The 23,474-nt window shown below is 39.8% G+C and overlaps 1 protein-coding gene across 2 annotated transcripts; it reads left to right on the top strand.

Moving 5' to 3' along the window:
• Nucleotides 1-1,679: 1,679 nt before the first annotated feature.
• RB195_007097 (uncharacterized protein) lies at nt 1,680-22,981 on the top strand (the record flags this gene model as incomplete). Of its 2 annotated transcripts, none has more annotated exons than XM_064180532.1 (11): nt 1,680-2,237; nt 4,642-4,738; nt 5,678-5,772; nt 14,097-14,206; nt 14,288-14,388; nt 15,673-15,818; nt 15,922-16,010; nt 18,628-18,742; nt 18,920-19,072; nt 22,534-22,653; nt 22,823-22,981. In XM_064180532.1, the coding sequence occupies 11 exons, from the start codon at nt 1,680-1,682 to the stop codon at nt 22,979-22,981; spliced, it is 1,743 nt and encodes a 580-aa protein (XP_064037395.1). The 2 variants fall into 2 exon arrangements, with proteins under 2 accessions (XP_064037395.1, XP_064037396.1); XM_064180531.1 differs by having other exon boundaries at nt 5,678-5,832.
• Nucleotides 22,982-23,474: the final 493 nt, after the last annotated feature.

The following is a 23,474-nucleotide window of genomic DNA, read 5'->3' as shown; positions in this document are numbered from 1 at the left end:
ACAACCAATGTTGTTCACTTTCCATGCGAATAGCACACAAATCCTGATTTTTTTCTTCCTAATCCTTTCTAATGTCCATGAAAATAGCTTACAAACTTCTAATCGAGGATTAGAGAATAGGAAGGATCCCACGCACTACTCTGATGACATAACTGCTTCCGGAAGCTTCATATTTGTTCATCCAAAGGAAAAAAGCTTCACTAGAATCCGGATTCTGGATGCGACATACACATACAAATTTAATCGGATTTATAATCGTGCCCAATCGTCACCTTTCTTGGATTCCTCTCATGTTTCAAATAAAACGCTCCGAGCAGCTGCGAATGTGAATGCATCGAAAATAATTTTTTATCGCATTAGGTTCAAAGAAATAATAACTAAACATATTATTGAGCTTCTCACGCCAATTTTTTTTTTTGCCAGTTATTATTGAGGTTCTCCAGCCTATTTTTTTGCCAATTATTATTGAGGTTCTCCAGCCGAAGGAGAAAAACCGTAAAATGTTTCTGCTATATACTCGTACTGTTTTTACTTCGACTCGGAAGGCATTTTTGAGGAGAATCCGGATGTTCAGTAGTTCAAACGAAAATATTAGAAAAGTTTAGTCAACTTCGAAGTAATTTTTATTTTTTTTTCGATCGAAGTAATTTTCATCTTTTTTTCGAAATTTCCTTGACGGATAACATGGAATGTAGCGAATTCTTAACGATTTGATCCTCTTCCAGGAGGATATTATCAGTTTCTATTTGCTGGAAAAAGATAAACGCTTCTACGAGGCAACTATCCAGGACTCAATAGATTTACTTCTATTTCATCTGTTACCGTATCCTCCTTCTCTATGTAAATTGCATTATAAAAGATTTTCTTACGGCTTCTCAAATCTGAAGAACCCTTAGGAAAGTCACACATAGCCGGTGACAATGTGTACGTGTAATCCAATAAGTCAAGGTTTTTTTTTCTTGACCACTCAGCCACTTCTCAAAGTGAAAAAACTATTAAAATGCTTATTTAGGATGGTTGAAAGCTCTTTCCTCTCAATCCAATCAGCTGGAATTTTCTGGAAATATATTCCTGAAGATGCTCACTCTCTCTCCGGCTCCTCGCCGCGGAAACTAGTAGCAGCAGCAGTCGTCGGTCAGAGAGCAAAAGAGGTGGCCGGGGTGGCTTCATCATCATCATCACACACACGAGCGAGAGAGCAATCTCGAAGATAAAGTACGCTCAGCTCGAATCTAAGCGAAATTGCGACAAGAAAAAAGCAAAGTGCATTCATTCCACGTCTTTACTTTGGTTGCTCTAAAAGTTACGCTTGAGAGGCTTTCCCACTAAAAAAAACGTTTTTAAAAAAAGAGAATTCACGGCTCGGGAGGTTCCGCCCGGCCGTATCGCAGCAGACTTTTCTCGAAACCGCAAATGTACGAACTAATGATGAAGTTTCTGATGTCTTTGTCTCCAAGAAATCTTCTAGAAATCCAAGACATCTCGAATTAGTCCCGGAAAAAGCCAAAGTTCAAGCGGTAACGTGGAGCACAGCCGTACACGACCGATCCGACACGGCTGAACTCAGAGGCGGAAGGTGATGTTTGCTAGTAACACTGACATCTTATTATTCGTGTGTGCTCCAGAGGTGGAACGAGAGCGAAGCGAGCGAGAGACGAGAGCTGCGGCTTGCCTCTAGGATGCGAATACGACGGCAGACATGCAGGGGAACCCGGTCGACGGCCACAGGGGGAGACGACTGGCTGGAATCGATGCGGTGCGGTTGGCGTGGCGGCCGGCTGCTCCAGCTCCTGCTCAACCTGCTCGTCGTCGTCCTCGTCCAGCTCATCGTCGTCTCATCAGCCGAAGACTCCCTGTCACAACTGTTATCACGTCTCGACGATTCGCATACGTGCGGTCGCGCCATCTCCGCCGGTCGGCTACTGTCCACGGCGATAAACGCTCGCTTTCCGCGATTGATACCGTTGGCGCGATTTTTCGCCGAACATCCTGGTGATTTCGACGCGACCTTCCTCGAGAACTCCTCGTTCGACCTTAGACCACCGTTGAAAGCTAACCTTTCCGGTTATAATCCACTGTATGCTCTGGAATACAGTTGTGAAAATGCCACTACTCGCTGGTTACCGACCATTGTTTTCCCCACAAAGGATCCTAATGCTACTTCAAGAAGGGCTTACCTCACTCTTCGTATGGAATTCGATGTGGATCTTTGCAACAGTGTTCCATGTAATACAAAGGTTCGTCCTTTTTTTTTTACTTTTCTTCAATTTTTCCGTCCTTTTGCCTTTTCTTCCACATTTTTCATATGTTTTGCTGGATCGATCGACAGCAACATTTTCATTAAAGTTTTTGTTTTCATTATTGATTCATCACAGTCTTTTTATGAGCATTATTATTTATTCTTATGACAAATGAAAGTGAATGAAGTGTTCTTGTAGATATTCATTCATTTAAAATGCATGGATTTCACGGAGTTCTGATTTCGAGGGAAAAAAACTCACTAATTGTCTTGTAATCGTTGTTTCGAAGCCGCTTACGGCGTTCTTCTAAATTTAATGCGACCGTCGGTCTGTTTGTTACTGTCTGTTCGCGTCTTGTTACATTCTCGTGTTTCTCCCTCTGTTCCTCGTTCTCCTCCTTCCTCTTCTTTTTTTTTCTTCTCCTGTTCCACCTTTTCCTAGTTCTCTACCTCTTCTTCCTTTTTCACCTCTACTTCCTTCTCCACCTCTTCTTCCTTCTTCACCTCTTCGTCTCGGCAAAGATCATCGAGTCATAAACTCTTGGCGAATCCCCGCTACTGCTTCGGGGGAAATCACGGAGGGCCCCCTCTCTCTCCCTATCGAGATTCAATACGTAGTGCTATCTGCTTGCAGCAATCTTTATGCGCGGCGACGAATGTGCTCTCGGACTCTCGGAGGCTCGCGAGGCCACAAATACGCGAATCAAGCGAAACGACCTGTGCTGCTAGCAGCCCTCATCATCCTCATCCTCATCATCGTCAGAGTTTGCGGCCAAACGCCGTCCGTCGTTAATATCTGCTAGCTTCTCCTACCTCTTCCTCCTCCTTCTACACCTCGTCTTCCTCCTCTAACTAACTCATTACGCGATTCGTTCGTGCAAACTCATTTGCTCACGTCTGAAACATCACCTCCATAGAGAACTCATTTTTGAGTAAAATAACCTCATGATGATGATTGATGTCCACGAAATTAGCGTTTTTCACTTCGAAAAGTGCACTATCGTTGGAATTTGGAGTTCACGTACGGTGGAAACGGCTGGAACGCCACCTTCCTACGATTTTGCTACATGATTCACCAACTGTTCCATCATCGATCATTATCCGATTCGATCGCAAGGATCGTGGATTGTGCAGCAGCCGAGCGCTGCTGCATGCGAGGATTGAGCTCATTTACTCGTCGTATGAGAAAAAGTGAAGAAATCCGCAGGGAAAAACACTTCTTGTGACGCTGTTTTTTTTTTTTGAAAGGAAGTTGATGTATTCCTAGGAAACATCTTACGGAGAAATCTTACGGAGAATCTACAAGGAAAACCTTAGATAATCCTCTGCTGGTGGTGGCGCTTAAGGTGCATATTTACATCGAAATCAAACATTTAAACATATAAATCTATTAAATTCAACCGTATAAAAATCCGCTGTGGTGCCGCTTCAAAATTTCAACATATGTTTCTCGTTTCCCTTTAGTTGAACATAAAACATCACACTAAAGTACAGTAATCCTCATCCATCGTCATTTGTTTCAACAGGTGCTTAGTCTCTTTTGAAAGAATGTTACACTAAAGCAGTTAGTTAAACTTAAATATCTAAGCTTATAGCACGATCGCGTTGAAGCGTTAAAGAGTTCTCGTTAGTGATTCTCGCCTTCCTTTAAATTTCCAGAAAATTTTGTCCCGAAAAAAAAACTGCACTTACGTTTTCTTCTTGTGCTAACGAAGTTTTTCTTTTATCTGGGTGAAGCTCTATTATTGCCCTGATGTTTCGAGAATCTTGTCTTCGTCACGAAAAAGTATATAATTTTATTCATTTTTTGCATAAAATTCCATGATGATCCATCCGTTAAAAATAAATATTCATTCGTTTTGAACATGAGCAACACATGTGTTTAAGTGCATAATTGGATTCGCTTTCTTCGTTCGCCCTCATTGAAAGCGCAGCGAATTTTCCAGAAACTTCGATGACGCATTATTAGCATCTTTTTTTCTCGCCAGAATACAAAAGATAAATCAAAAAATAATAAAAATGGAAACATAAATGATTACAAAAAGCATTATGATTACATTTGAAAAAAATATATAAATACACATTAAAACAAAAAATGACAATAAATTCACACAAAGAAGAATAATAGATACACATAAATACAAACATAAATAATACCAATATCTATAGGAACGCTCGGAAAAGACGTAAAAGTTGAAGTGGAAGAAAAAAAAGCTAATGATTAGATCTATCGTTACATTGACTTGTAATTAGATAAGTTAGAATATCGTTAACATAATGGGACCCATACGGATTATCCTCTAGTTTAAAGAACAGGAATTAGGGATTTTAGGGTTGTGTAGGATCTGCGTTCTATTTTTCTTTTTTTTTTCTCCATTGCGTTGATATTATCGCTATTTCAGTGCACATGGACTGTTCACGGTGGCCTGAGGGTATTGGCGAAGACATGTTGCAACAACGGAGAAGACCTGGCACTGTGCCGGACGGATCCTGACAGAAGTAAGTGGTTTTTCTTCCGATGGACACCTGAGATGGATCATGTTGGATCTTTGCATATCTTTTTTCTTATTGTTAATGGAAAATGTAAAAATTTATTATTTTATTAGTACAAATCGAGGATCAGCAATGTGATTACCGTCATTATCAGCAGCATATAGCCACTTAAAGCAACACCCCACGAATCTGAGGTGGTACGAATTTCAGGTGAAGTATTCGTGTACGGGATCGTAACTTACGGAGAGGATGATGATTCCGTCCATTTCCTGCTAATTGCCGTAAGAAACGGCCCGGAGGATACGGCTTCGAGCGATCCGGCGCTCTATTTCCAACAACGAGTTCGATTGGAGCGCGCCAGCTTTGTGCACGCACCGCATCTTCCGTATCGTTTTTCGGCAATAAGGAAAAAATGGACGGAATTATTCCCCACTCCACCATCTACTATCCCGTATAAGAATCTGAAATTCGCACCATATCAGATTCGTGGGGTGATGCCTTTAACCGACAGAGTCCCAATGCCCTTCTTCCAGAACGAAAGTGGATATGATGACTAGAAGTCAATGAATGCACTTTCAAGGTCATTAAGGTCTTTGAAAGTTTTTTTTTTCGAACAGATGTTGCTTCAGCGCATGGAAGAGGTGAGAGTCGGATGGGCAAGGTAGAGACTATAGGGCAGTGGGAGGCACGGTCGTCCAAGGCACAGCCTATCCGATAAAATTCCCTCGTTTTGCGACTATTAGGACTCTTAGGATGAAATAAAAAATCAAAAGTGGCAAAAAAGATATGCTAAGATCCAATACGTACGAGATTTCAACGTTTAGAGGGTGCTTATACGCTCTTCACACACACCCTCACAAATTTTTACCGTAATTTTTTTTTCGAATACAGTAACTGATTTCATCCATCCTACCATCCATCCATCCATCCATCCATCCATTACAGATCGTCCAATGCTACTGGTGGCGAATGCTGCTTGTGCGATAGCCTGTCTGGCGTTGATTCCTGTCGTATGTCGGGCCCGTCGTCGAGGACAAGAGGCTCGTGGGTGGGCGCTTATGGAACTGTTTCTTATCGGAGCCAGCATACTTTACATGATTGTAAGTTCTAGATTCATCTTCTCTTGCGCTATTCTTGTCCTACTCGTATTTTTTGCAAGAAAACGCATCATTAAATGCATGTTCAGCTGAAAAGCCATGAAAAAAACGAAACACCTGACGAAATGATGGTGGTAGTTTGGAAAACTAATCCACTAAACTTTTTTTAGGGTGCTGAAGCCGAAGTATCAATATCTTAAAGTACAGCAGTTGCTTGAGAATGCATAAAAGATGAGGTGATGAGCGGCAGAGCTCTCTGCTGCTTTTGTTGCGAATTTATCCCCTCAGGGTATTCGTTTCAAAATAGGTGCCTTGTCAAGGGCGAAGCAAATCTCTTTTTTACTGTGCCGCCAAGAAAGATTGCATGGATTAGGTGTCATGATCAAAAATTGATTGAAACCATCCTCCTATGTATTGTTAATCGCACTTTTTAGAAAATCTCAAATCACGGAAGTTTTCGGGGAAGTTCGAGGTGCTCAAAATATTAGCAATTTTAAAAATTCTTCTCCCTTTCGTAAAATGTCACAAAATTCAATTTCAAGCATGGCAGTACAAAATTTTGCGCAATAATTTTCTATTTAAATTGGCGTGAGAATAAAAAAGCATCCGCATCACCGATACTCTAGTACTCCCGCATATAATATGTTGTTTTCTACGTTTTGCTTGAAATCATCGCACAGAAGGAGCTCAGGTTCGGTCTGAGGCTGAACGCTGAACCCAGGAGAGAGAAAGTAAATTAGCGCTATTAGACACATGTTTTTTTTTCGGGGCATCTATTTTCAATTTGATATTTTTAAAGCCATCTAAAAATGATGTATTAATTGCTCTTCTGCAAACAGACGATGAAGATTATTATAAGCTGAATTAGGAATAAAGATTAGCTCAATTCCCCGATTATAAATTTGTGTACTGAGTAGAAAAAAAAATAATCCCCAGGCAACCTTATTATTTTCGGATCAGAGAATTCGTAATTATGTCACGAGACACTTTTTTCTGCTGTCCTCTCATTTTCATTTGATCCTCCTTGTGGATAATTAGGCTGTAATGATCTCATCCAGTACATTCCGATACATATATAAAGCGTTGTCTAAAAAGGGCGGGTGTGACGCAGTCGGTCAGAGATCCGTTGTAGCCCACACGGTCGAGGGTTCGAAACCGTACTAGTGCAAACCAAGTCTTTCATCCCTCCATGGTAGATAAATCGGTACCAGACTTGTCTGGGAGGATAAAAACACTGACTTGATCATCGACTGGCTCCCGCAAGTCATTGTATAGGCCAATACGCGTTCCAGAAAACCTCAACGATTACGAAATCCAGTAAAACGCGTTGGCGCATCCCGAGTGGATTGATACGCCAGTGACGTTCTATTTTATCTTTTATCTAAAATGGTTACTGCTTGACAGTTCAGAGAAATATCTTTATCCGGAGGCGGCAAAGATCTTTTAATTTGAGCCGACGAAGCTTTCATCAACAGTTTATACCTTTAATCAGCAACTTTTAAAAGTATTCATTTCCGAAATCATTAAAAGCAAACTCATTCTCTTACGTGCATTTTTGTATTTCTCTACTGCGTTCATTATTCTACTTCTTTTCCGGTTTTTTTTTTTCTTGACTAGCATTTGCACCCTGCAAACCTCTTAGAGAAAAGTTTAATTACTCCAATGACGTGATCCTAGGCAAGAGTTGGCCAAAATTAGCATGGTCCCCATTTCCAATGCAGATTAAATTCGGCAAGGAGACAAAGTTAGTTAATTCATTCAGAAACTATATTTGAATTATTTCTATTTGATTGGCGAAATTCTCTATTCACAATCAACAATTTACAGAGAAATTTTATGCTTTCTGTTTTGATTTTCCGGTCCCACCAAAACGAAACAGAATATATAGTCAAAGATCAACGCGACATGCGTCACGAGTGTAGTTGCGGTGCATTTGCGTACGCGCTCGAAACGGCGCGGTAAAGGCAGCAGTCGGAACTGAGTTGGGACCGTGGCAAACTGCAGCACTTCTAAGCGGTTTGAAGAAGACAAGGAATAAAGTGATTGACTGTGAGCAATCGTTTTGGAATTCATCTACGCATTCAAACCTTATTTCAGTATCGTTCGAGATTTTTATTTTTATTTTTTATATGCAGACTATACAATGACTGACGAAGATGAACCAACGAACTAAGGAAGCGTCATTCCGCTCGTAGGCAAACCTGTCGCGAATTTATCGATCGCAGTGGGTTCGGAAAACTCCACTGATTTTGTTCGAATTTGAAGCATCAGCCATTCGAAGACAATGAGAACTTGTTAATGTACATAGTGTGTCACCGAAGAGGAAACACACACACCAGAAAGCGTCAAACGTGTCAAAACGACATGAAGCACTGCGCAGTTGCGTAAGCGGCTGCGCACGAAGCGGCGCGGTAGCGAGATAGCGGTTATAGTCGAACTGAGACCATTGCGAGCTGCTGAAAGTAATGAAAGGTGTGTCCCGACTCCATCCTAACCGCTACCTTTCATCGCACCGCTTCGAGTGCAGCCGCATGTGCTACTGAACTGCTTCATCTCGTTTTGTCCCTGCTACAGTCTTATCACTAGTCCAGCTTCAGCATTAGCGTCTGCCAGCTACGAGCGAAAGAGCACAAGCTTCAGTTAGCAGGTGATCCAGCACGCGGTCACAGTCAGGTCGCCAATCCTTTTTCGGAAGTTACGAATGCAATTTGCCGACTTCCCTTACCTACATTATTCTATCGAGGAGCGATGTTTCAATAAGTCCTTTACTAAGTTGAACCTGATTCTTATAGCGTTCTAATATATCAACCAGTTTTCATGCGAATGGTACAAGAATCATGATCACGCTATATAATAACGGGCTTAGTTTGTCACGTGTGTGTGTGTGTTTGTGTGTGAAACGAAATCCCAAAAATGGGATGCGATGGGTCCACGGGCGTCGGTGAAAGTGGGAGACACGGGTCCAACGGCTTCGAATTGGTGCGCCGGCGTCATAGAGTGGTGAAATGGGGTGCTACGGGTCCAACGGCGTGGAACTGCTGTGCCATAGCGGAGTAGTATCGTGCAGTAACTTCGTGTACGAGTTGCAAAAGGTGGATGTTATGTTGCAACCGTTTTCTACCCGTGGTTACTGCGCGCGTTGCTTTTCACCTCTATGTCTCCTCCGTGCGTCTGTTTCCTCGCACGTTTGCCTCAGGTTGGTAAAATGCATTTCCCAGAAACAGGAGATACTAATGAAGCAGTCTGCTTGAACAGTGCCCAACAATTTAAATGATGCGACGTGGAACGTTATCTTTATCAGTACGATAATGTTTTTTTACGTCATTTTACGTTAAAACATCATTGTGTGATGAGAAAGTCTGAAGTCCGGCTTAAACAGGACGTTCAGACTGGTGTTTTAATAAAATATAGGTCAAATATATATTACAGTATGACATTTCAAAGAGCGTGTTAATAATCAATGACATCATGAATTTCTTGATAGAATATTCTCAGACATTGGTTGGATCTAGTGATCATTTTCTATGACACTATTCGATCGATTTGAGACTGTTCACCTCGGAGACCTGTTGCGAATATCTCTACGATGTAGCACAGGCTAATGGCTGATTCCACGTCTTACTGCCAAGTCTGTTATCGACCTCAACTCTCAGCTCATTGCCGACCATTTTCATCTGCATCTGTCTCCATTTATCTTCATCCATAGCCCATGAATCAGAGAGATACGTGATCTGCCCTCTCAAACGCCTCATCACTTCACTCAAGCCATTCAAAGAACAGTACTTATGGGTTAATGTTTACTTCTGCTGCCGAGCAAATTTGTTGTGGGGCATGCTAATGACTCCGACGGTAGACCTCCTTCCCGGCTAAGATTTTCCCATGAAATTAGCTCAATTGTGATCGTGACGCATTCATTCTTTCTGTCCATTTTACCAGGAATTACACGACACCGCCGCAGTTTCATAGGTTAGTTTTAGTTTTTTGACCGTTATAGATAGGGTGTCCCAAAATTTACCCAAGATTTAAATAAATGGGAAACACAGTTTTTGATTCCATTTTTTTGGATTGAAACATGAAGCACATAGAATAGGGTTACGTATGGAATCGCATATCGCATCCACAAAGTGTCACAGTTTGGTGCTGATTTTCGGCTGCACGCGTCCTTGGACCATACTTTTCTGGGAAATGAAGCTAGTCACAAGCAGTTACTGTTGGTTGGTTCTGGATATCGGGACATGATAACCGAGTTCTTAATGCCTAAATTGGATGAGATTGATGTGAAAGACATTTGATTTCAACAAGACGCTGCGACGTATCATACAGCCCCGTGAAACAATCCAGTTACTGTATGAGATGGTATGGTCGTTTACTCTCACGTTTCGGTCCCAAAAGATCGAAGAAACAGTGCGTGTGTGCCAGCGAAGCCGTTGAGGCTGTTTGCTCAATGTCCTTTTCCATATATAACCCTATTTGTGTACTTTATTATGTTATTATTATTATTTATTATTAATAATAAATCTTTTTAGAAATTTAGAATTTTTTTGTAGGGATTTTTTTTTGCAATCTTAGAAGGACTACATTTTCCACCTAGCTCAAATCCTTGGCAAATTTTGAGACATTCTATATGATAAAGTGGTCTTTGGAGTTTTTTTTTTTCAGGTGAATTCATAGTCTCACTAACCTTAGTTAGATTTTTCTATAGCCAGCATGTAAAATTGGACATTTGCTTCAATTTTTCACCCGCCGCCACCATTTTACATATTAATTTCATAGCGAAGATTGATTGGCTTCGTTGATGTGCACATCTGTCTGTTTGCGTAATCGGATACGGGGGACGGGAGAGGACGCGGATTTCAGTGAAAAACCAAAAACCCATGAATTAAATTCAAAAAAACGAAAATCTCGTAATTACAGTACAAAATAGCATAAAATAAGCACATCTACTCATACGTGTTGTCCATCATTAAGCATGCGTCTTAAATACCTTACGTAATTACATACTATTGATTTTAAATATAACTTTCAATTTTTTAATTCTTTAAAAGTTTTTGTGCGAAAAATTAGTGGAAATTGAAAATATATACGGGACGCTGAAGTGCCTAAGAGGAGAAGTCGCACATTACTTTTCCTAGCAAATCCTAACACAAGCGGAAATCTTGCAAAACAGCTGAAGGTGGAAGTAAATTAAGATCTTAACTTCAATTGTTCTGCGTAATCATTAGCAGAGAAATAGTTTGCGCTCATTTGTTTTTTCAGTCTTCTTGGATTTTGCTCACAATTCAATTTTCCTTTGCTTAAGAAGGAAATTTTTCTACTACAGGTTTTTCATCTTATTATGGATCCGATGCGGATTATCTAACGCCAGACATTTTGTTTTTTTAACGTTTTTTGCATTTTATTCATTTTAAAAAATGGTTGCTATCCCTTCATAAGCGGGTTTGGTTGGATATTTGAAATATTTGACTAGTTGAGATCAATATTTGCAAGATATCGTTTTTATATCCATACTTATTGCCGCGTGAGTACATAATTAAATACGCAAATAAAAAAAACGGAAAAACAAATAAATAAATGAGTAATCGTGAAGTTCGTATGCAAGGATTTCATCCATCGAATAGATTTGTCCTATTTAATCAGTTTCAAAGATTTCCTCGCGGTGTTTATTTCTACTCAATCTTTGAATCCCCACGTGTTATTCTGAATAGTCCGAAAGTATCAAAGTTCACTGATATTATTTACTCCGGTGGGGTTTCTGTTAAAGGCAGCGTATCACGAAATTGACGTAGTACGGAAACCTCAGGAAACCCGTAGAGTCCGAGTTGTAGATTAGGAAGCCTGTCTCCGCTCAACCTCCCTCAGTCGTGAAAAAAGTGTGGGATTGACTATTCATTCGCTTTGTTTGAATAGGCTGGCAAAGAGACATCATTGATCCTCGACCGCTCGCTCGTGAACGCGGCGCGTGTCCTGGGGTTACCTCGCAAGAAAAAACGCCGTTTCCCACGCACGTTTCTTACAGCGACTAGAGGAAGTTGAGCGGTGCCACGCTGAATTCCATAGTCTACAACTCGAACTCTACGGGTCTAATTTAATTTTTTCAAATTAAACCAGTACGTAAACCCGGGGAACCCATAGAGGAAATAATTATTATGGAAATAATTTTTTTCAATTTCGTGACACGCTGCTTTTAATCACGCGATGATTATGATATAATTATTTATAATCACTTATAATTAATTATATTCTTTATATGATTCTTAGGGATAATATAGCATGATATAGCTTTTCAGAGCAATTCGAAGGATTTAACTGTACACATTTGTTATTTGATGCCATCGTTTCTTACTAGTATAGTATATTAGTATTATATTTTTTTATTATTTAATACCATCATATTTGTGTCATTATTTATTATTTATACTATTACTTTTTATTTATATTTATTGTCATTCATGTCATATTTAGGTGTACATATGTATACATCCTGTTTGATATCGTTTACTGTTATTTATTACTGGTATGGTCCCAGATTGTCCCACAAGTTTTCTTAAAAGGTTTTTTTTGACGTTTATGGCTTTTATTCAAAAACAAAAGCATTTTTCCAGTATGTAGCATAGCCATTTGTTTTTTTCTGTGATTCTTTTTCTCTTTGTATTTGTTTTATCTATACTTTGAATTCGTTTTTGTGCAATTGTCAGACGGCAGAAAAAAATCCTGATTATTAGCTGGATTCAGTCTCCGTTTTGCTCATTTTGAATGATGTTTCACTAATTACATCGTCGAGAGTCCCCGATGCTTCACCACCTCCTCATCTTTCATCGTTCTATTCCATTCATTCGCATTTCCACAATGACAGGAAAAATATAATGTGTAAGCGGGCTCTTCCGAGAAGAGAAACACAGAAAAAAATGGCAGTCATGGAATTGTGACGTTTTTTCCAATCAGAAATGTAACAGCGAAACATTTAATCTTATTTCATTTTCAAGGAAAAAAAAAGAAGAAAAACAAAGAGAAAGAAGAGAAGCACAGAAAAAAATGGCAGTAATGGAATTGAGACGTTTTTTTTCATTCAGAAATGCAACAGCGAAACATTTAATCTTACTTCATTTTTAAGGAAAAAAAAAGAAGAAAAACAAAGAGAAAGAAGAGAAGCACAGAAAAAAAATGGCAGTAATGGAATTGAGACGTTTTTTTTCATTCAGAAATGCAACAGTGAAACATTTAATCTTACTTCATTTTTAAAGAAAAAATGAAAATAATTATATTAATAATGATAATCAACATAAAATAAATATAAATATAAGTAAATATGATACAGCACTCCTTCTTTCATGTTTCATCTTCTCACACTTATTCCTCTCCTCTTCATTGCAAGCATCCAAGCCATTTTCTAGTTTTTTACGTCCTATTTTCCAGCTAAGCGCTTCACACATTTCCATCCTTCACCATATATCCATGCAAATGTGCTTCGCATTTACTTTTTGCTAGCCTTTAAGGAGCTTTGATTAGGCGAGAATGTTTATTGAAAAACACAAATCACATCCAGATGAGAATATCAGTGCTTCTAGTTCATCGATTTTTCTCGGGATTTCCCGAAAATATTCCTACGTACGTTACTGTAAGAGGCAGTAGGTTTTATGAAGGTTTCTGCATCCGGTCGATGATGGAGTTGTTACAAGTGTTCTGCGTACAGAAGTAACAGATATGATGATCCTGGAAATATTGACATTGGAGGGAAAAATTTGGGACGGTAATTTTGTGCTGAACATACATTGAGTATGGTCGGGTCAAAACGAGATGAGACTCGATCCAGTTCCGCTCGGAGCAGTGCGATGAAACTAACAGTTCGATCGAGGTGGGACCATTGGGAACGGCAGCGATGAGTGGTGCTCGCGTGGGTCCCACCTCCATTCCAGCTGATATGCTGCACCGCGCCCCTTGCACAACTGTACCAAGCTTCAATTCGTTTTGACCCAACTATATCTTTAAAGGAGTTCAGTAAAAATGAGGAACACCAAAGAATGGCATCTTTCATGACATACAATAAATATGTAAATAAATATGTAAATACGAATTTTAGTGCGAAACTAACGGAGATAGCTCATAGCATTTACTCAGTTGAGATTTCTCATAATCATACGATGATAATTATGATATGTGATAATGACAATTATGATATAATTAACGAGAATCAATTATAATTACTGATGTAACCTTGTTTAGCTAGTAATTTCTGGACTTAAAGTTAGTGAACGAATTTTTTTTTGCAGCTGCTGATCGATTGGTTCGCTCCTCCAGAAGCTGGCTGCTGTGTGGCAGTATGGCTTCGGCAAATCGGGTTCAGCACTTTTTACGGATCGATAGTGCTCAAAATTTACAGGTTAGTAGGTTTAGAATTCTTTGTTTTATTTGAAAATTGGACTGCAGAAATCATAGATCATATAGTGTTCATTTTTTCAAGAAATTTGCAAGAATATCGCGTACGAAAAGCACAACACGTCTCGGTGAGAGAAAAAGATATGGTAAAATACCTCATTGGAATGCTCGCTCTCACGATCACAGGTGAGTCCTTTACTTACTTAGGCATCACCCCACGAATCTGAGGTGGTGCAGATTTCAGGTGGAGTATTCGTATACGGGATGGGAGAATATGGAAGAGTGGGGGGTAATTCCGTCCATTTCTTCCAAATTGCCGTAAAAAACGGCCCGGAAGATGAGGCGCCGCACAAGGCTGGCGCGCTCCAGTCGAATTCCCTGTAGAAAATAGTGCGCCAGCACGCCTGAAGCCGTATCTTACGGGCCGTTTTTTACGGCAATTAGCAAGAAATGGACGGAATCACCCCCCTCTACATGGTCTCCCATCCCGCATACGAATACTCCACCTGAAATCCGTACCACCTCAGATTCGTGGAGTGATGCCTTTTATGCGATGGAGGCAAATCGGAAGAGATCTTTAGACAACTGATTCCTCTGTTATATTTTTTTAACGCTGAAAACTATTCCTAAATACTATGTACGGGTATATTAGCTAAAAAAAAATACGAAACGTAGGCCTATATAGGCCTATAAAGTTTTCTTTTTGAGCGAAAATGTGGACCAGATTCGGATTGCGTGACTCACTATAGTTGAAAAAATTGAAGCATTACGCAAAATTCTATTGTTAAGTTCTTAGTGCACAACTACAAAATTAGTAATTAATAAACCTTTCGAGATGAAATAATGGTGTAAATAAATAAGATAATAGTAAAAAATCAAAGTATGTTTTCAATCAATCTTCCTTTGATCCAACGAACGATGATAATTTTTAGTTTATCAGCAATAATTCCCAGAATGCTTTCAATCTCTTTATCTTTTAATCTTTCAATCTTTTGGTAGTAAAAATAGATTTTTGAGGGCATAATTTACTCACCAAATGCAAATTTTTAATCACTAAATCAACTAATAAATTTAATTCTTTATTCTACAGAAAAAAAACATTTTCACATTACCTTAAGTGAATAGTCGAAATCTCCGACAAAGTGTGTTTTGTTTTTGTTTTTTTTTTCTGTTTTTTTTGAAGCAGCATTGGTGTATGCTTGTGTATAAATAAAACATAAATAAACTAGTAAAATCGGCATAAATAAGTCAAGCATCAGAAATTGAGATTTCCCTGAAACAAAGCGCAGAAAGACAAATATCAAAATTAGAAATCGAAATCAAGATAGATCAAGAAGATAGATCAAAATCAGATCGCAGAATGAAAAAAAAGCATGTAAAGAAGGTGGCGAACGCGAATTCCTCTTACTTCAACCAGACAAGAAAGTGCAAATCAAAGATTCTTTTGTTTTTCACGTTTTTTTTGTGCAGGTTTGATGGCATGGACGGTTGGATCATGGGGTGATACGGCGTTATGGAAAACCGCATGGCCACAATGCCGAATGCAAGGATGGCATGTGATTTGGCACTGCTACGAATTGTTGTTCCTCCTTTACGGGATGAGGCTTTGCTACAAGGTTTTGGTTTATTTATTTTTTATTTTTTTGAATGTTTTCAGCTGATTTTTATTTTCACTGTTGTGTGACATTTTTCATACATTTAAAATGGATTTTACTTAAGGCTCGCAATAGCGATTGGTTGGAACGATGGCAGTTCACCGTTGCGGTGTGCTTAGAGGCGGTCATCACTCTCATGGCTAACCTCATAAGGTCAGATCTCATAAGGACCTCATTCGATATGTTGTCTATGTGTGCGTGGGTGGAGGAGGTAGGAGAGGAGGCGGACACTTTGAAGAGGAATGTGTTCTAGATATTAATAAAAAGGGATCACCCAATTGTTTTGTCGGTTCTTACCTGGTTACTTAAAGGCAGCATATCACGAAAATGACGTGATGAATGAATTCGCAGGAAAAGCTACGGATGGGGTTGTAGATTCCGGAATCTGGGGTGATTCCACTCATCTCCCTAATCGTCGTAAAAAAAAAACAACATGGGAATCTCTTTAGTTCCTACGATTTACGTTTGAACTCGTCTCTGATTACACGTTCAGGTCTCCTCACCAGCCTATTCAGTGGTTCCACTCGAGTAGGCTGATGAGAATACGATCGATCCTCGGCCGCTCGCTCGTAGACGCGGCGCGTGCTCGACGGTGGCGCGTTAAAACTGAAGTTCTCTTGAAAAACAGCTCCCTCCACTATGTTTTTTACGATGATTAGGGAGAGACGAGTGGAGCCACCCTGGATATCACAATCTCTGGTTTTTCCTGCGGATTTCCTCAACACGTCAGATTTGTGGGATGCTGCCTGTAAGATACGTAGCATTACGACAAGCTTAGTGCTCATAAATCTGAGGTACAGCAAAGAACGTAACTCCTATTGTGGTTCGAATCAAATCCATTTGGCATAGTGTAACGTGATAGTGCCTGAAGTCTTCCGCTTAAACATTCTGGTCTTCCCAGATCCCTATTAAGGTTCCCGCTCATCTAATGAATGTCACTTATTACTTTTTGCACTCCCACACGATATTCGCATGGATTTTTCTCGAGCATTGTGTCTTTTGAATAATACTCGGATACTTTTGAAGAAAAAATCCCTAAAAGAACCGTGAAAAAAGATTTCGAGTTCGGCTTTTAGCACTGAACCTCTTCGCATCCCTGTCAATCGAGTGTGATGATTCTAGTAGATCGAGGAGATACTTACAAATACTTTATAGTACTTTATAAATAATTTTCCCAGCACGCACATAGCATCATAAGCTAAATGTAAAAACGTTAACAGATTTATTATTAAACTGTTTGACTGTTTCGTTTCGCGGTCATTTTTAACTACCTAAATTTTCTATTATTTTTTCTTGTCAAAAAATGTAGAGCTGTCATTATTTCGTTGGAGCTCATGGTTTCAGGGGATTCCTGAAGAAAAAATTGTCTCTAGATTCAGAATTTGTAGAATTAATAGGTCATTGTGTAAGATATTAACTATCCATCCGCTTCAAACTTTACTTCAACCGCCATTGACGACACCTTTTTGCCTTTTAGGGCCAATTGAAATGTAAAATTGTTGTGTGAAATTCGGGCGAAATTCTAGTGAGCTCTGTTCCATCTTGTTTTTTTTTGTTTTGTGGCACACCTGCAGGTGTTTTCAATAAATAAATAGATAAATAAATAAATAAATAAATAAATAAGTAAATTGACTTTTACAAAGTAGATGCGAACAAGGAAACAATAACAATAAACAATAATAAACTTATCAAAAACAAAGAAGTTTTTAAAGATTGGGAAATTATTGACAAAAATTGAGTAATAAAATAGTTATAGAGTGTCCGGATCATCGGTGAGCTGCGCTGTCATCCAAGGGTTAATAATAGCTGGTAGAACTCATAGCTGATAGAAGATGGTCCAGAAGTAGGCTTGAAAGTGACTGCTGCTTGAATGTATGTAGTCGTTCTTCAAAACTAGAATGGCATAGAAGTCCGTTTCTTACAAGCGTGAAAATCCAGACTTCCTCTAATCACTGCATGATTCATCAATCTGTCCATAGATATGTGAAGCCAATGCCTAAGGGCAAGACGTTTTCGCATAATTTCGCACCTTTCGCATGGTGCCTCGTCTACGCCACGTGCGAGCCCCACCACGTCTACTTCAATTCAGAATCGTTGGAGGTTTACGAACTAGCGTCTCTAGCCTATACAATGATTTGCGGGGGGAGGGGGGCTGCCCGATGTATCAAGTCGGTGTTTTTATCTTCCCAGACAAGTCTGGTACCAATTCGTCGAGAACGAAGGAGGAGATGAGCTTGGCGATTTCGAACCATCACAGTAAAACCTCCTACCGACTGAGCAACACCCACTGAAAAATTATCGCCGGGAACAATATAATACTTACGCTGACTTTCTGAAAGGAGGTTTCGACGTTGCTTGCACGCGTTCACATTTCTGCACTCATATTTTATATTCGTCCGAACAGCGCTTTATCTGTAATTAATCCCGTTGTCCTTGCTCTGCAACCCATGAAAATCTATACATATGTGAAGCAAATGACTAAAGCCCAAGGCGTTAGGAAATCAGCCATTGGGGTTTCATTTTTTCATAATTCGACTAGCCCTAAGGGCAAGTTGTGCTCCAAGAGCCGTAAATCTAGCGGAACAGATAACGAAACAAAAAATGTAGAAAACTTTCAGTCAATGTTCCCTACATTTTCCTGGTCTTCGAAAGTGAACCACACCACTAAGGATATCATTGTATGGTTTTAGTTGTAGAAAAATGAAGAAAAATTTCAAAAAAGAAATATATATATAATATATAGTATGTACTGTACTCACTTCAATTTCAGGTATTCTATTCGGAATTCCGGTCACAGCGACACATTGTTCACTATATCATTCGTTCAATTACAACTTACAGTATCCGTGAACATTGTCATCATCATCGCACCAAAGTTCTATCTGGTTGGTTTTTGGGATTTTTAAATGGTTTTTCACGATTACGTTTTTAGAATTAGTTTTTTTTTCTGTTCGTCTGTTCTCTGTAAGCTTCTCGGAGAAAAGATCGTACTCCAGACCTGTAAAAGAAAAAAAACAAGCAGAGAAACTAGTAGTTCCCGAAAAATCATGGCCCGATTACAGGTTTCTGGTGAGTCAACGCGACGTTCGATGACGCTTGGCGGACATTCCGGTAGAGCACATCCCTCGTTGGCTAAATTAAGGGACAACATCCTAAACGGAACTATCGACTTCGCTGAAGTCCCCATAGCCGATATGAATCCTGAAGACATTCGGGTACGTTTGCTTTTTTCGATCTTTCTAGACTCATTACTGAACTAATTTAATTTTTTAATTTAAAAAAATTTTTGATTTAGTTTAAACTTAAGTCTGAAACTTTATATCTATAACTATAATAATACGATGTGTACTTTTTGAGATTTTAAATTTAAATTCAAACTTTGCTTGATTTTGAAGTTTATTTGTGGTGACGAGAATTCGTGCAGTCATCCTTGGCATGACGTAAACGTTCAAAACGTTTAAACCCGATGAAATTCTGGGAATGAACGGCTGTCATGCAGCCGAACTAACCGCAGCGTCGCCTGGATGACGGAAATCCGATCATTTCACATCTGCGAAAAAGTTTTTCGAGAAAGTACGCTCGAAAGTCATACACGATTGCTGTAAAATGTTTTCTCATTGGTGCAGTAGCTGTCCTGTAACGAATAACGAAGGAACATAATTTTAGCTTCAAGAAATTATGGGCGAAATTAATACAAAATATTCTGGACTCAGTCAAACCAAAATCACACCAAAAGTAAAACCAAACGCAATGTAAAGTCAAAACCACTACGCAAATCCTCATGACAACAGTGAAAATATGCAAATTTCCACTTTTTTCGTCTCTTCTAACCTTCCTTTATGTACATTAACTTTATGATCGACATCTGGCTGCTTCGTTGTCATTTCATATCGCCTGTGCGTGCACATGAAGGAATTAAAAATTTATATTACTAATAAATTCAAGAAAATCGGCGAATCTGGGGTAGTGCGGCTTTTAGAACGGTTATGCTTATACGGAGTCGTAGATTATGGAGAGAAAGGTGATTCCATCCATTTTTTCCTAATTGCCGTAAAAAACGGCCCGAAAGATTCGGCTTCAAGCTTTCCGGCGCGCTATTTTCTACAACGAGTTCGATTGGAGCGCGCCAGCCTTGCGCACGCGCCGCCGAGCGGTTTTTGCGGCAATTGGGAAGAAATTGACAGAATCACCATTCTCTCCACAATCTACGACTAAGTATAGTCAAACCCACTTAATAGGAATAAGGATGGACATTTGTGGTCTTCTGGAAACCATCCTGATTCTCGGGGACTCTCGAATTCTGGATGAAAAGCATTAAAGAGTTGGGGTTTGGGGGTATCCGAACTGATTTGGTGCAGCCGACAAAACAAGTGAGCGTAAGTTAACACAAACCAGTTCACATCGTTCAAAATTTCACCATAAAAACACATATAAATATGTAAATGCTTCGAAAAATCCTGCGCCAAGGAGGGACCGAATGGGTCCGCGAAGGATTAACGACGCAGCGGCCGATTTCAAAGAGCAATTGATGGAATCGAGTAGTTATGTCGTCGTCCACGATATCAATTATCAACGAGTACTGCCGTGAAATCCTCCGCTCTGTTACGGTGAAGACTATCTAGAAGAGTTCGAACGTTCTCTTGTCTTGAGACCTCGGCATATTCTGTCCGTGTTTTGTGTTTCCACAGTCAGGTCAGGTGGAACAATAAGTAAGGCTATTTTCATATGGGTTCATATGTGTATGGGTTCAGCTTTCACTACCCTGAACGATTATCGAAACACTGACCCAGGATACTGTGGTTCTTGACGGGATAAACGTAGCATTGTTGCAATCATCCTCTGTTTCGGCCTATGAAGACGGCGAAAAAGCCGAAAAAAACGTCGGGCAAACAAGAAGTTCCATCTGAAAACCTTATAGGCACACGATTAGAAAACTGTATAAAAAATATATTTGTAGTATATGTATAAGATATATTTCTTTCCTCTCCTACGAGTAAGAATTCGGTTTCAAGCTATTCTCTGGTTGGTTGTTCATTTCATTGCATTTTAGAGTTCCGTTAGATCCCTGGTCAGGTTTGGCGTCATAACTTGTCTTAACTTGTCCCCACTGGTTTCGCCTTGTCTTGTCAGCTGCACCCAATTGGCTCGGGTAACCCCTGATGCGGGCGGGTGTGGTGTAGCGGGTAGAGAATCAGATGGAAAAGAAAAATGGCTGGCGCGCTCCAATCGAACTCGTTGTAGAAAACAGCGGCCCGGAACGCTCGAAGTTCTATTACAGAGCGCCACCCTTGTGCACGCCACGCATCTTAGTGGTCGTTTTTTACGGCAATTAGTAAGAAATGAGCGACCGACCGTTTCTGCAATCTACGACCCTGTATAGTTTTTTGCCATCGGAAATCGGAAATCCATACCACCCCAGATTCGTGAGCTGCTGCTTTTAAGCAGATACCAGCAGACAAATCTAATAGAATCAGTTGGAAAAGAAAAATGCTGTTTATGTTTTTCACTGGGATAATTGTGGATTTAATCGGAATTCTTCGCCGACGCATAACGCGAGGAAGCCGGTGGTGTTGTTATCGAGGTGAACTTTGAATTGCTATTCAACTACTTATAGAAGCATTAGAGAGTGTAGTGTAGCGGTTAGAGGTTCCGCTTCCTGCACGATCGATCGGAGGTTCGAATCCGCCCCAGTGCTCACCAAGCCTTTCATCCCTCCGGGGTCGATAAATTGGTACCAGACCTGTCTGGGCGGATAAAAACACTGACTTGATACATCGGCTAGCCCTCCGCAAGTCATTGCATGGGTCAGTTACACGTTCGTAAACCTCAAACGATTCTGAATTGAAGTAGACGTGGTGGCGCACAGAGGAGACACCATGCGAAAGGTGCGAAATCATGCGATAGCATCCTGCCGTTAGGTATTATCTTCACATATCTATGGACAGAAGGGTAAGTTCTGCAGTGATTAGCGGAAGTCTGGATTTTCACGCTTGTAAGAAACGGACTTCTATGCCATTCTGATTTTGAATAGCAAAGCAATGTTTACATAAAAGCAGCAACCACTTTCAAGCCTAATTGTGGACCACCTTCTATCACTGATGAGTAATTATTATTAGACCTTGGATGACAGCGCAGCTCACCGATGATCCGGACACTCTATAATCGCTTCCCAAGCGGATTGATTAACGCCAGAAACTTTATTCGTTTAACTTTAACTCCTGACGCGCAGCCGTTTCCTATAAGATGTGAGACTACCATCGCTAATAATACAGTAATTATGGATCACTGATGGTTTTCAATAAAATAAATTTTTTCAATTAATTTTCAATAAAATTATCGATGAAATGAAGAGTGCCCTTGTTTTATTCCACGAGGTTCTGCAAAACAACCTTGCAACTTTTCTAGGATCAACATTTTATTCAGCGATAAGTTTGTCCGGAGAGTGTGAATCTACGGTGTACGCCTCTGTAAAATCCCATGTCAATGAGATAGGGATCATTGTTCCTATCCTATTTGAACCAAGCAAAAAATAACGGGGCAATATGTAGGTCGACACAGATGACTCTATTGTTTTATTCTATTTGTTTTTATTTGTTTTTTTATTTTTATTTCATTTGGTAAGAATCTATGAGAAGTTACATTTCTATTCTCCGTACTAATGTGGTTCTGATTTCAGGCAGAATTGAAACGCGTCTATACACAATTGAGGATGTATAAGCTGAAAAATTTGTATCAGGACAATCCACACATTTCGAAGAAGCGTGGCGGAAAGAAATGGAGCGATAAAACAGGAAAAGTTGGTGTTTTCCTCTCGGAGTACAACCTCACGGGAAAAATTTCACTATTACAAAAGAGAGAGATTCCTGGCATGCAGGAATCTTTCGATTTCGCAATTTTGCAGAAAACTTCTCAGGCTGAAATCGATGTATTGTATATTTAATGGTTCATTAGTTATTTTGTTGCAGACACGTCGCATATCTATGCCTGGATGTTCGCCTCAAGGAACAAAACCTCGGATTGAGGAGGACGAGAAGAGCGATCTCACCGTTGAATCTGCTCCTCATAATGTCTACCTTAGCACATATAAACTTCAGCTGGAGCCGAACCACTCCGTGCGGGTCTAAATCACTTGTACTTTCTTCCGAATCTCACCAGTGTCTCATTTCTATGCATGTATTTACTGAGTTTTATTTTCGTAAATGTTTTGTTTTGAATATTCACTGTTTATGAATTGCACACACATGGTTCAAGATCAACCAATTATGATCAACCAACCAAATCAAATCAACCAATTATGCATTCGTATGCCTGTGAAGTTGAGAAATGTCCGGACATCACTGCCTATTTAGAAGTTGATGTTATCTTTGCTAAAAAGTTCAAGCTTCTGTTGGCTTTGGGAACTTTGGCCTTGGACAAAAGTGCTGCATAACTATGTGATCAGTTTTTTTTTTCAAAAAGAAGAGAAAAATAGGTACTGTTCTACATCTTTTTGAGAAGACTAGCAACATTGGAGTATAGCGTACGTTACTGTATGTAGCAGCAGGTTCTGTGAGGGAGCTGACGATGTTAGAGCTTTACCAGTGATTTGCATAGACAAAAGGAAGATATAACCATCCT

This window comes from Necator americanus, chromosome I, assembly GCF_031761385.1.
Source record: "Necator americanus strain Aroian chromosome I, whole genome shotgun sequence".
NCBI lineage: Eukaryota > Metazoa > Nematoda > Chromadorea > Rhabditida > Ancylostomatidae > Necator > Necator americanus.
This window is presented reverse-complemented; position numbering and strand designations above follow the sequence as displayed.